At 43.9% G+C, this 14,148-nt stretch overlaps 1 protein-coding gene across 1 annotated transcript in view; it reads right to left on the bottom strand.

Annotated features, from left to right (window-relative positions):
- The window catches only part of LOC117354640 (oocyte zinc finger protein XlCOF6-like), a 31,479-nt gene extending 18,152 nt beyond the window's left edge, over positions 1-13,327 (bottom strand). The window contains exons 1-3 of the mRNA XM_033932469.1: positions 13,115-13,327; positions 12,899-13,025; positions 1,846-1,965 (exon numbers count right to left, since the gene is read on the bottom strand). Of these exons, the coding sequence (XP_033788360.1) occupies positions 1,846-1,965; positions 12,899-13,025; positions 13,115-13,138 (271 nt within the window). The 5' untranslated portion in view covers positions 13,139-13,327. The remainder of the gene's footprint in view (positions 1-1,845; positions 1,966-12,898; positions 13,026-13,114) is intronic.
- Positions 13,328-14,148: the final 821 nt, after the last annotated feature.

A 14,148-nucleotide genomic window follows, 5' to 3' on the forward strand; every position in this document is an offset into this window, starting at 1 on the left:
CAAGTCCTCCTCAAGCGAAAAGGGCTCCCCGAACAAAAAATAATTGTCCCAAAAGAACCTTGGTCACTTAGATGAAACTAAGGGGAGGGGGGGTGGTCGAAACCAGCACAGAGAACCCTCTGCCACCGAAAAACCTGAGACCCCAGGGCAGAACCAGAACCCCAGCCGCCTGAAAATATGCCTTTCACAAGACTAAAATGAAATCAGGGGAAAAATACCCTGGTGGCCCAATAGGACTCACTGCCAAAGCAGTGACTCTCAAATTCGTTAAAAATCTTTATTATGAAAGTTTTTTTGAGACTGAATTAAGCAATATTCTGTGGAGTTAGTGATCAAAGTTTTTATAAAATCACAATGACTGGAAGGTGAACTCTTCACTCAAGGGAGGTATTCAAGCCTTCCCTACAGAGTTCCATATCTCTGAGTATTTTTATAAACTTTATTTTGATCACTCTCCATGAATTTTGTTACCAATGCGGGTCAGTTGAATGATTTTGATATAAAGCAGGAGACTCAGCAGAAACCTGTCCATTTTACCAATACAGGGTGAAGGTCACCTGAGGCTACAGACAAGATGGAAGAGCTTCCTGCTCAAACCAGCGCAAAACCCATCAAAAAACTCTCCCGAGGCTTGCAACGGCAAAAAGGCCTGATCCACCCCAGCCGCTAAATCAGGCAAGCCAAAAGCAGCTGAAAGGGAATCCCCAGCACTATTGGCAGTAAGGAAAACCTTATTTTCCTGGCCGTCGGCGGCTGGGGAAATCCCTGTATGGGCAATAAGGGAAGCCCGACTCGCAAGGCACTTGTGAAGGGGATCCCTGGACACCAGCACCCAAAGTCGCCAAGGATTTGCCTTTGCAGAAGCTGTAACACCGCGAGCACAGGCTGGCCGCATCGACCTCGCATCTGAAGCACAGTGAGCACCTTTTTCCGTTAAAAGTGTTTAATGCACAATACCAAGTAAGCTAAAGAAAAAGGTGCAGGTTAGCAATAAAAACCAATTAACAGCAATTGAAGACTTCCCTTCAGAACGATACTGCCCGGGAATTTATTTTTTTTTAACAGACTCCACTGGCTCTCTAAGCCATATGCCTTGCCATCAGAAAGCTGTACCAGTCTGGAGAGTCGCTGAAGAATAGAGAATTACTGAGTAACAAGCAAATAATTGGAGACAGTACATGTATTTTGATAGAACATATAAGGAAATTATCTCAATCAGCTCTCTTAACAGAACAACAATATAAATTCTTACCGAGAACATAGGAAGCTACCTGATGTGTGGACAAACAGACAAATAGGGGTTAAGGAATCTCTCACAGAGGGGATGAATCTGGATGTTCCTTTGCCACCACAGATGCTCATGTCCCTTCTTTTCCCTGTTCATAATAATGAAATGGGAACATCTGGATGAACAAAGGAATCTACAAGAGTGTGGAGGACATTTGGATGCCGTTAGGAGCCAAACGTCCACACACAGCCTGCACTGATGGGGGGGATGGGAGAGATGAGTCTCCTTTCAGTTTTCTGTACTGGAAGTAGGGGTCACAGCGAAGGAATAACACAGGTGATGCTGGTTTTGTCAGTTGGTTGGTAAAGGGAAAAATAGCATCACTTGTGGAATACACAGTTTGCAGCCTTTAATGTGGGAATTGTTGGATGGCTTTGAAGAATTTAACGTAAAAAAAATATAAACAATAAATAAAGACATTTTCACACAAAATGGATATTTGGCCCTCATTTAAGGACCTGAGTATCTCATGAATGCTCAGATAAAGATGAGCCAGGTTTGGCCATTTAGGTTAAAATGCCACACTTTACCCCAGTGCCTCTTATTACCACACTCGCCTGAACAGCTGCTTGTCCCAGGTTCTCTTTCCTCTGATCCTGGCTCATCCCTGACGTACGGCTCTTCCTCTCGTTCAATGTGGGATATAATGTCAGGAGTGACGGAAGGAGAGCCCGTTCCTGGGGAAAGAAAATTTTGCATTAGGTTTCTCAAAAGTATTTATTGTTGGATTCCCTCAAATTCAAGACTCGCTGCTCTATTGGAGTGGAGCGAGATAAGAGCTGGCATTATATGGGCATGCTTCGCTGTTTTGGTGATGATACATGCAGTGGCATTTTGGGCAACTTGCAGGAATCTCAGATGCCGCTTCACTAATCCTACTATAAGGCTGTTACAGTAGTCAAAGCAGAGAAAACCAAGGGCCTGAACTACTGAGTGGTAAGTACCCTGGAGATTTCATATTTCATGGAGAGGCTGAATCAAGAATCACTCCGAGTTGTGCATTTTATCAACTATTGCAATAAGGAAATTGTCGATTCTAAGGGATCTTGATATATCAGAAGAACGGTGATTAGATAGAAGTAGGATGCGGGTTTTGGTGACATTGAGGTTCATGAAATAGTTATTTAGCTAGTGTTATCCATAGATGGATCATAGATGGATCAGAAACTGGTTGGCAGGTAGGAAACAAAGGGTAGGGTTGAAGGGACACTACTCTGACTGGAGGAGGGTCACGAGTGGTGTTCCGCAGGGCTCGGTGCTCGGGTCGCTGTTATTTAATATATTTATAAATAATCTAGAAACAGGGACGAAGTGTGAGATAATAAAATTTGCAGATGACACCAAACTATTTAGGGAAGCTCGGACTAAAGAGGACTGTGAGGAATTGCAAAGGAGAATGGGCGACAAAATGGCAAATGAAGTTCAACGTTGAGAAATGTAAAGTATTGCATGTGGGAAGCAGAAACCCGAGGTACAACTATACGATGGGAGGGATGTCATTGAATGAGAGTACCCAAGATAGGGACTTGGGGGTAATGGTGGCAGGTCAATGAAGCCGACTGCACAGTGCGCAGCGGCCGCTAAGAGAGCGAATAGAATGCTAGGTATAATCAAGAAGGGTATTACAGCCAGGACGAAAGAAGTTATCCTGCCGCTGTATCGGGCGATGGTGCGCCCACACCTGGAATACTGTGTCCAGTTTTGGTCGCCATACCTTAAGAAGGATATGGCGTTACTCGAGAGAGTTCAGAGAAGAGCGACACGTCTGATAAAAGGGATGGAAAACCTTTCATACGCTGAGAGATTGGAGAAACTGGGTCTCTTTTCCCTGGAGAAGAGGAGACTTAGAGGGGATATGATAGAGACTTATAAGATCATGAGGGGCATAGAGAGAGTAGAGAGGGATAGATTCTTCAAACTTTCAAAAAATAAAAGAACAAGAGGCCATTCGGAAAAGTTGAAAGGGGACAGATTCAATACAAATGCCAGGAAGTTCTTCTTTACCCAACGTGTGGTGGACACTTGGAATGCGCTTCCAGAGGACGTTATAGGGCAGATTACAGTACTGGGATTTAAGAGAGGATTGGACATTTTTCTGCTGGAAAAGGGAATAGAAGGGTATAAATAGAGGATTACTGCTCAGGTCCTGGACCTGTTGGGCCGCTGCGTGAGCGGACTGCTGGGCAAGATGGACCTCAGGTCTGACCCAGCAGAGGCATTGCTTATGTTCTTATGTTATATCAACTGTAGGTGCAACTGTAACTCGATAATTGTCTCATTAATGTTATATTTGATCTTAGCCGGGAATTGGATGTAAACGGCACAGAAACAGTAGACAATACCGACACGCGTTTAGCGAAACAGGGCCTGTCGGGAGTCTCAACAATATCTGTTCCCACGTTTGGAAGAATGTCAATGTGGGGACTTTGATTGAACTGTTTTGATTCTATTTCCACCTGGAGGAGAATGAATCTAAAAGATAAGTGATTTGTGATGTTCTGGACTGTATGCTAACAGTTTTTCAGATATTATTTGATAATGGAGTTTTTGACCAGGGATGTTTTTTCCTATGCTGCTTTAAGTTGTATACGGCAGACATAGAGATCCTCCAGGTGATTGTTTCCTTTCCCTGGAAGAAACTGAGGTCTTTTCTCCATTTAGAAATACATATCTTATCTTGTGCTTCACTCCTCTACAGTAGTGGATATAAATTGGAATAATTTTTGTGAATTTTTAATATATTCCTCTTGCTATTTTTTGAATATTTAGTAGGGTCTCAGTGTCATGACTAGAACAGAACCCAATTTGATAGGGATAAAGGATAGAATTAACATAACACTGGACTTCTAGACCGCATAACCAAGAAAAGGCGAAAGAGTTGGCATTTGTGAAATATAAAAAACCCCAAGAAGAGGAGATCAGAAAGGACTACAGGGTGAAACTGAAAGAAGCCAAGAGAAAGATACATCTGGCGAAAGCACAGACAGAAGAACAAATGGCTAAAAATGTAAAAAAGGGAGACAAAAATTTTTGCAGATATATTAGTGAAAGGAGGAAGATGAAAAATGGAATTGCTAGGCTAAAAGATGCTGGGAACCAATATGTGGAGAGTGATGAGGAGAAAACAAATGTTCTAAACAAATACTTCTGTTCTGTGTTCACAGAAGAAAATCCTGGAGAAGGACCGAGATTGTCTGGCAAAGTTACACGAGAAAATGAAGTAGATTCTGCGCCGTTCACGGAGGAGGGTGTTTATGTGCAACTTGAAAACTGAAGGTGGACAAAGCGATGGGACCAGATGGAATCCATCCCAGGATACTAAGGGAGCTCAGAGAGGTTCTGGCGAGTCCTATTAAAGACTTGTTCAACAAATCTCTGGAGACGGGAGAGCGGATGTGGTCCCTATTCATAAAAGTGGTCACAGGGATGAAGCAGGAAACTACAGGTCGGTAAGCCTCACTTTAGTTGTTGGTAAAATAATGGAAGTTTTGCTGAAAGAAAGGATAGTGTACTTCCTTGAATCTAATGGGTTACAGGATCCGAGGCAACATGGCTTTACAAAAGGTAAAGCGTGCCAAATGAACCTGATTGAATTTTTGATTGGGTGACCAGAGAGCTGGATCGAGGACATATGCTAGATGTAATTTACTTGGATTTCAGCAAAGCCTTTGATACAGTTCCTCATAGGAGGCTGTTGAACAAACTTGAAGGGCTGAAGTTAGGACCCAAAGTGGTGAACTTGGTCAGAAACTGGCTGTCAGACAGACGCCAGAGGGTGGTGGTTAATGGAAGTCGCTCGAAGGAAGGAAAGGTGAGTAGTAGTGTCCCTCAGGGTTCGGTGCTGGGGCCAATCCTGTTCAATATGTTTGTGAGTGACATTGCTGAAGGGTTAGAAGGAAAAGTGTGCCTTTTTGCAGATGATACCAAGATTTGTAACAGAGTAGACACCGAAGAGAGAGTGGAGAATATGAAAAAGGATCTACAAAAGTTAGAGGAATGGTCTAATGCCTGGCAACTAAAATTCAATGCAAAGAAATGCAGAGTAATGCATTTGGGGATTAATAATAGGAAGGAACCGTATATGCTGGGCGGAGAGAAGCTGATATGAACGGACAGGGAGAGTACTTTAGCTAGGAATGGCAGAGAGGATATACATCTATAATTGTCAACAGAATTGGGATCCAGGGAGGGCTTCTTAAGAAGAGGTCTCACAGCTGCTCAATTTAGACCACTGGGGACATTCCCAGTTACTGATTATATCAACAAAGAAAGGGACAAATAGGGCTTTCAGAGATTGTATTATTGTGGGAGAGTGGATATCAATGATGCATCGGGAATTGTTGCCTCATGAGAAAATATAGACAATATGGACTAGACTAGAGCCTCGTATTTTTGCCAATAACAATTTTTAGATAGGTGTGAAAACCATTGGAATCTCTTCCGCCCAAAATTATTTAGCAAATATCAGTGCTAAAGCCCTCTCCCTTTTTTGGAACCTTCTAGACACCGACAAATAGAAGCCTGAAGGGGCTGAACTAACTAGGTATTCTTCTTCCCCATATTTTAACCAGGTTTCCATTTGGGCTAAAATTTGAATGCCTAAATCCATAAGTAGCTCCTGGACTTATTCAGTTTTAGTTTTCAGGTACAGCACTTTAACAATGCTAGGCTTACAGACTCTTCCCTCATTCTCAAATCAGAGTTAATAACATTATTGGACACCTTTAAATTACTTAAGGAGACTTGCTGATTCTGAATTAACCGTGCCAGATGGTAACCCCAGAAAACAGAATCACAGAACATGTTGGGGGTCATTGGGCAGAAATACAAATTGAGGAATAAAAGATGAAAAATCACTCCTATACCTGCCCGAAATAGAAATCCGATGTTTGAGATTCCGTGTGCAAAATGGTGCTTGTCCCAAGAAGCGCACCCAAGGAGTATGCTGCTTGGGTTTACGCCTTCAGCACGTGAGTGACAGTCAGCTTTGCCCCAGTTATTGGCATAAAAGCTGCTACATCTTCTTTTTTTTAAATTGTATTTTATTGAATTTTTGAACAATGACATGTATAAGCCAAAATAACAGTGAATAAGTCATTAAGAACTACCCAACGAGTTCACAATGCCTAACCCACCCAGTCACTCCCCTCCCCACTTACCCAACCAAGTCCCAAACCAACTAATATATTCCAGTGTGTCACAAATCAAAGAAATCACGCATTTAACAAATGACTGTGCGCCCTAAGCGTCAAAGTTAGCCAAAAAGGCTCCCAACGAGAGCAAAATGGCCGCCCAGGTGTCGTGTCCAGATAAGACAATAATAACCGTTCTATAGAAGCCTGCTTCAGAAGCAGAATGCGCAAGCGTAGGAGAATCAGAAGAAATCCGGCAGTGCAATATCACCTTCTTTCCCAGCAAAACAGCATGTTCCAAGAAGCTCCGAAAGCCTTTTGGAGAAGATCTTGGAAGGGACTCCATAGTAAATAACAATGCTGGTCCAAGCTCAAAAGTATAGTGCCACATGGCCACAATTTGTTGATGTACTTGTTTCCAAAAGTCTTGCACCCATATACAAGTCCAAAACTGATGGCCAAGAGTTCCCGGAGAATAATGACACTTAAGACATTGATCCGATGCACACATCTTAGCCTTGTATAGAAAAGATGAAGATCTATACAAGCGCAGTAAGAACTTATAATTTGTTTCAATCAAAAGTACCTTGGAGGTCAAGTGTGCCGCTCTATGGAGTCCTCTTTTGATCATCTGTTCTGTAACCTCACAGGGCAAATCCAAGGATCATTTGGTTGCAAGAGTAGCATACTGCAATTCACCCAAACACTCCTGAAGATGACGATGATGGAACCATAAGAACATAAGCAATGCCTCTGCTGGGTCAGACCTGAGGTCCATCGTGCCCAGCAGTCCGCTCATGTGGTGACCCAACAGGTCCAGGACCTGTGCAGTAATCCTCTATCTATACCCCTCTATCCCCTTTTCCAGCAGGAAATTGTCCAATCCTTTCTTGAACCCCAGTACCGTACTCTGCCCTATTACGCTCTATTACGCTCTCTGGAAGCGTATTCCAGGTGTCCACCACACGTTGGGTAAAGAAGAACTTCCTAGCATTCGTTTTGAATCTGTCCCCTTTCAACTTTTCTGAATGCCCTCTTGTTCTTTTATTATTCGAAAGTTTGAAGAATCTGTCCCTCTATACTCTTTCTATGCCCTTCATGATCTTGTAAGTCTCTATCATATCCCCTCTAAGTCTCCTCTTCTCCAGGGAAAAGAGACCCAGTTTCTCCAATCTCTCAGCGTATGAAAGGTTTTCCATCCCCTTTATCAGACGTGTTGCTCTCCTCTGAACCCTCTCGAGTAACGCCATGGCTTTCTTAAGGTACGGCGACCAATATTGGACGCAGTACTCCAGATGTGGATGCACCATCGCCTGATACAATGGCAGGATAACTTCTTTCATTCTGGTTGTAATACCCTTCTTGATTATGCCTAGCATTCTGTTTGCCTTCTTAGCGGTCGCTGCGCACTGTGCCGTCGGCTTTATAGTCATGTCCACCATTACCCCCAAGTCCCTTTCTTGGGTATTCTCATTTAATAACATTCCTCCCATCGTATAGTTGTACCTCGGGTTTCTGTTTCCCACATGTAATACTTTACATTTCTCAACGTTGAACTTCATCTGCCATCTTGTCACCCATTCCCCTAGTTTGTTCAAGTCCCTTTACAATTCTTAGGAGTCCTCTTTAGTCCGAGCTCCACTAAATAGTTTGGTGTCGTCTGCAAATTTTATTATTTCGCACTTCGTCCCTGTTTCTAGATCATTTATGAATATATTAAATAGCAGTGGCCGGAGCACCGAGCCCTGCGGGACCCCACTCGTGACCCTCCTCCAGTCCGAGTAGTGGCTCTTCACTCCTACCCTCTGTTTCCTAACCGCCAACCAATTTCTGATCCATCTATGTACGTTTCCTTCCACCCCATGGTTCTTCAGTTTCCAGAGTAGGCATTCATGGGGCACCTTGTCAAAGGCTTTTTGGAAATCTAGATATATGATGTCTATGGGGTCTCCTTTGTCCATCCGTTTGTTAATTCCTTCGAAGAAGTGCAATAAGTTCGTTAGGCACAATCTCCCCTTGCAGAAACCATGTTGGCTGGTTATCAGAAGTTTGTTTCTTCAAAATGTTCATCGATGTTTTCTTTTATCAGTGCTTCCGCCATTTTCCCCGGAACCAAGGTCAGACTCACCGGTCTGTAGTTTCCCGGGTCACCTTTTGATCCCTTTTTAAAGAGGGGCGTAACGTTGGCTATCTTCCAGTCCTCTGGGATCATGCTTGTTTTCAGGGATAGATTGCAAATTTGCTGCAGTAGTTCTGCTATCTTCTCCATTAATTCCTTCAGAACCCTTGGATGGATTCCGTCCGGACCCAGGGATTTGTCAGTTTTTAGTTTTTCTATCTGCCTGCGTATCTTCAAGGCTCACTTCCATGGATGTTAATTTTTCTGCTTGATTTCTATTGAAGAATTGCTCAGGTTCCGGTATGTTGGATGTGAATACAGATGAAAAGAACATGTTAAGTCTTTCTGCCACTTCTTTCTCCTCCTTCACCACTCCCTTCCTGTCTCCGTCGTCCAGCAGTCCCACCTCCTCCCTAGCCGGTTGCTTCCCTTTAACATATCTAAAGAATGGTTTGAAATTTCATGCTTCCCTGGATAGCCTCTCTTCATACTCTCTTTTGGCTTTTCGAACCACTCGGTGACATTCTATTTGATACTTCCTGTGCTCTTTCCAATGTTATCTATGCTGACTAACACAGAGCCTCAGACAGGGATTCCATAAGCCTGTCCATTAAACAGCCCAGAGGCAAAGAACGACGGTAGTAGGACAACTGTGCATAAACCAGCCAGTGTGGTCCCAGATAAGATCTTCTATCGATTTTAAAGAACCATTACACTGAACAACTTGGAAGACGTACTGAGTATTAGTATCTCTACATACAGAAGAAGGTGGTGGAATTCCTGTGAGAAAGTCTATGTTGCCCTGTAAGGGCAAAAACAATGTCACAGTTGAGGGAATGTGAAGTTGCCTACATAAGGTCCTCCACAAACACCGCAGAGGAAGCAGAAAAAGATCCCTTGCTGAGGTGAGCTTAGAAGGCAGGCATTTAGTATAGAGCAAGTAGCTGAAATGAAAAGGTGCACAAAGATACAATTCTGAGGTGGTTGCTGAGAAATTGCTAGTGCCCCGAAACCAATCGTTGAGGTGTCTCATTTGGCAGGCCTGGGACAACAACTTGAGACTACAATCCCAATCCACCCCTGTCCTTTGGTCTCATCAAAGCTGACAATGGTAGCCTGGCTTTCTTCCTATGCCACAGGAAGTGTCGTAAATATTTACCAATGTCTTTCTCGTGTTTAGCAGATAATAATACAGGGAGCATTTGAAATACATAGAGCCACTGGGGCATCAAGACCATATTATACAATGCTATCTTCCCCATTAAAGAGAGTGGATAGACCTTCCAATTCTGCCATTTCTGTTTACTAGTTAACAAAAGGGGTCCCACATTCAAAGAATATAATTGTGTAAGATCGGGGGAAATACGTATACCCAAATAGGTCAGATACTCTTTAGCCCAGGTCAATGGAAAATCACCCCGCCAATTGTCTGGTATTTCCAGAGATAATGGTAGAACCATAGATTTTTGTTTATTTAACAACATACCAGAGTACATACTAAATTCATCCAACAATTCCAATGCTCTTGCTTGCAACCTTATCTTCTTTTTAAATGTTGATGCCAGCAGACTGGTTTCACTCTAGTTAGGAAGCCCATCTTTCCGGCCTATGTTCCCCCTTCCCCAGAATGTTTCCCAGTTCCTAACAAATCTAAAACCTTTCTCTCTGTACCATTGCCTCATCCATACATTGATGAGACTCTGGAGCTCTGCCTGCCCCTGATTTGACCTTTCTAAATCTAAATTTGGCTTCCAGAATCTCCCTTCCCACATTTTTCTATTACTGGTACCCACATATTCCATGACAGCAGGCTCCTTCCTAGCACCATCTAAAATCCAATCTAGGCGACGTGTGAGGTACACCTTCTTCATACCAGGCATATGGAGATTTATTCAGAACTAGGTATGGACCGAGATTAAGATGACTTTGCATCTGTCACCCCACTTGAGCTATTAGTTCCAGGAGATGTAGTAGACTAGGTTATAAGAGAAAACAGAAAATTAGAGGTCCTCTGGATGTTCAAATCCAAATTCTGAGGATTTTTATTGATTTGATTTTAAGCTTGTAAGCTCACTCAGAAATGTTTGTATTTTTTTTGTTAATTTACTATTCGGCTGAATACAAATAATAAAAAATATTATTTGGTTGAATACTGAATATGAAAAAGAGTATCACGCTTTAACATAAATTATAAAAGAAGCACTCTTAGTCTAGCCCAGGGGTCGGCAATTCCAGTCCTCCAGAGCCACAGGCAGGTCAGGTTTTCAGGATCTCCACAATAAATATGCATGAGATAGATTTGCATGTCAAGGAGGCAGTGCGTGCAAATCCATCTCATACATATCTAACCCAGTGTATCTCAAACTGTGTGCCTCCTGAGATTTCAGGTGTGCCGCGATACACCGGGGAGAAGAGGCGCCGGTGCCAACTGACTGCCCACAGGACGTGCCTCTCGTGGACGCCAGAACCTATCCCTCTCTCTGGCAGCTCAGGGCCCGCCTGGAGGGCCTTCACCCACACTGGACATCAACATCATGATATCAAACATGTGCGTGGTGTCTTCACGGCGATATCCACGCACTTCCAGGTGCCTCGAGCCACAGCCACTTCCTTTAGTGTGCTGCGGCTCGAGAAAATTTGCGGGACACTGGTCTAGCCCTTCATTCTTAAAAACTTAAATGCCTTACTGGGTCCAAATTTCTACTCCCCCCCCCCCGTCAGTGGACAGGTCCTGAGGGAGATCAACGCATCCATACACACCCTCTGAGCTCCATGAACCCCCCTCCCCTCTCACGTACACACACTGAGCAAAACTATATCTCCCTCATGTACACGCATCTCTCCTATAGCATCAATCCCACTGGATCACTCCCCCTCTAATAGATCCTCTCCAATACAAGAACTCCCATTAAGCACTCACCATGTGTTAACAACCACCCCTGAAGCGCAGAAGTCCCAAAATTCCCCCTCCATCAAGCCCCCACCCTTGATACATTCCCTGAACTTACTAGACCTTGGGGTCTAGGGGGTAGAAAGTTAGAAACGATGTCCATTCACTCCCATTTTGATGAGTCCAGCTCTCAAAATTGCCACTGAGGCCTCTAGTGGTAATACAGGCAGTCCCCGGGTTAAGAACGAGTTACGTTTTGTTCTTAACCTGGATTTGTATGCAACTCAGAACTTGTAGATTTTAAGATTCTTGCTGCTTACCTCTACTCCCAGCTGACAAAAGGGCCAACTGTCCCTACCAGTGTTCCTGTCACTGGTACCCACATATTCCATGACAGCAGGCTCCTCCCTAGCACCCTCTAAAATCCAAACTAGATGTCGTGTGAGGTCCGCCATCTTCATACCAGGCACAGCATGAACAACCACACACTGTTCTTAATGTGGCCATGCATCATTCCTGAATCTGCTGCAGGAGAAGTGTAGAAAATACTGCTCAGTGAAATCAAATGAAGCCACAACCGCGTTAAGTTTGAGTCTTACTTAAGTCTGGTGTCTGTATTACAATATCACTACTAAGTCCAGAGCTCTTGGGGAAGACTGGATGGAAAATAAATAAATGAGTCACATGTCCATAGATGGGCATTTTCCTGCAGAACATTGTGCCCATATTTGGAAATCAGTCATATATCTAGTCATCTAATTTAATCTAATCCTTAGGTTTGTATACCGCGTCATCTCCACATTCGTAGAGCTCGACGCGGTTTACATAGGAAGGAACTTCTTGGAACTCCTCTAACCCCAATTCTGCCAGATCCACCCAAAAACTGAAACTTTCCTGTCCCTCTCTAAAAGGCGTTTCATTTGTAGGAAAACTAGATTCTTCCCTCCCTTTCAGAATTACTCAGCTCTGGAACAACCTTACCTCCCCTCTTAGGAATCTGAGCTCCCTCCAACTCTTCCGTAAACATCTGAAAACCTGGTTATTCTCAAAAATGTAACTATTCCTCCCTCTCTGGTTATTCTAGTCCTCTAAATTTTCTCTTCATTTTGCCTCTTCCCTCCACTGGAGTTCCTTTCTACCCTAACTCTTGTTAACCATGTTGAGCTTTACGAATGTAGAGATGATGAGGTATACAAACCTAAGGTTTAGATTTAAATTTAGAAGTGTGAAGAAAATTTAGAGGACTTGGGATGCCAAGATATAAGAGTTTCCTTGATTCCTAAGTTGGAGGGAGACTTACATTTTTTGAGAAAAGCCAGGTTTTCAAATCACTCTGAATCCAGCAGGAGATAAATTTATTTATTTGTTCATAACATTATTTTTGAGCATTTATATATTTGGGTTTTATGAGATTTTCCTCATTTGCTTTGTCTGGACACTGCTAAAAATCATGTCAAAGTATCCCTTACCCAATGAGATCAGGGTCTGATAATTCTCCTTCATCACCTCCCTGTAAAGCTCCTTCTGCTCTTCATCTAAATAAGCCCACTCCTCTTGAGAGAAAGAGACGGAGATATCCTCAAAGCTCAGCCGCATCTGAAACACAAACAATGGCGAGAATCTAGAAGTCCGAGGCAATGGGGTCAAGAGCACCTGGGCCAAAGGGCAACAAGATGGTCTCTTACCTGCCCAGAAGCTCCTGCAGGCATTTTCCTTTCTGGCCGCGGGGAAGGAGGGAGGGAGAGAAGGGCAGAAACGGAGACTTGGAGCTGGCGATCTCCGCAAACGAAAGGAACAAAGAAGAAAGAGCAAAACACGAGGTCTCGGGTTAGGCACAGGCTGATGACGTCCCAGACGGGAGGCGGAGCTTCACACAGTACCGAGAGACGCAATCTTTTAGTGTTGATTGGTGAGAATGGTCCCTCGGGCGGGGAGAGTTGCGCAAAGGGAACGCCCTCTAGCCCTGATTGGCGGAGGGCGGGCAGGCAAGAAGGCATCTCGGCTCCTATTACTTCGAGGAGGGGGAGGAGCCATAAACAAATGTAGTTGGGCGGGAGAATGGCTGCAGGAAGTGGATAGGAGTCTCCCCCAGCACTGCTTCTGGGGACCTGGGCAAGTCACTTTTTCCTCTGTTCCTCCAAGCAGATTAGACAGATTGTGAATGAGCCACTAGCACAGAGAGGGACAAATGCTGGATGTAAAACCCTCTTAGACAATCTCCATGATAGCTCAGGTGTCCAAGTTTTGCCTCCTTTATTATTCAGTGCAGCCAATTTTGCGTTAGAAGGAAGGCTTCTGGGTCAACTGTGGCCAGTGTAGGAACACTGCCCAAGGCCTTTTGAATACTGCAAATTCAGCTGCACTTAATAATGAAGGTGCTACTTGATCTTCTGGACCCAGATCAAGAGGGTAGACTCTCACAGGAGGGGGACGTAGGAGAGCAGGGCCAGGGAGCCCAGTGTACTTGGGTGCCAGGGGCCACTGAAGAATTAATCTTGCCCTGGCCACACCCCAAACACAGGACAGTTACCTTTAAACAAGCAGGTTCAGTTTACAGAAGTCTTAGATTAGAAGCAGAGAATGACTCAGTGACAAAATTCATCACTGTTCCCGTCCCCGCAGGAAACCATCCCTTGTTATTCTTTAATGTCTGTCTCAACCTCAATCCTTCTATACCAGCATTTTTCAAAGCAAGGCTTCAGGGTCAGTGGCTGTGCCC

This window comes from Geotrypetes seraphini, chromosome 2 (genome assembly GCF_902459505.1).
Source record: "Geotrypetes seraphini chromosome 2, aGeoSer1.1, whole genome shotgun sequence".
Lineage (NCBI taxonomy): Eukaryota > Metazoa > Chordata > Amphibia > Gymnophiona > Dermophiidae > Geotrypetes > Geotrypetes seraphini.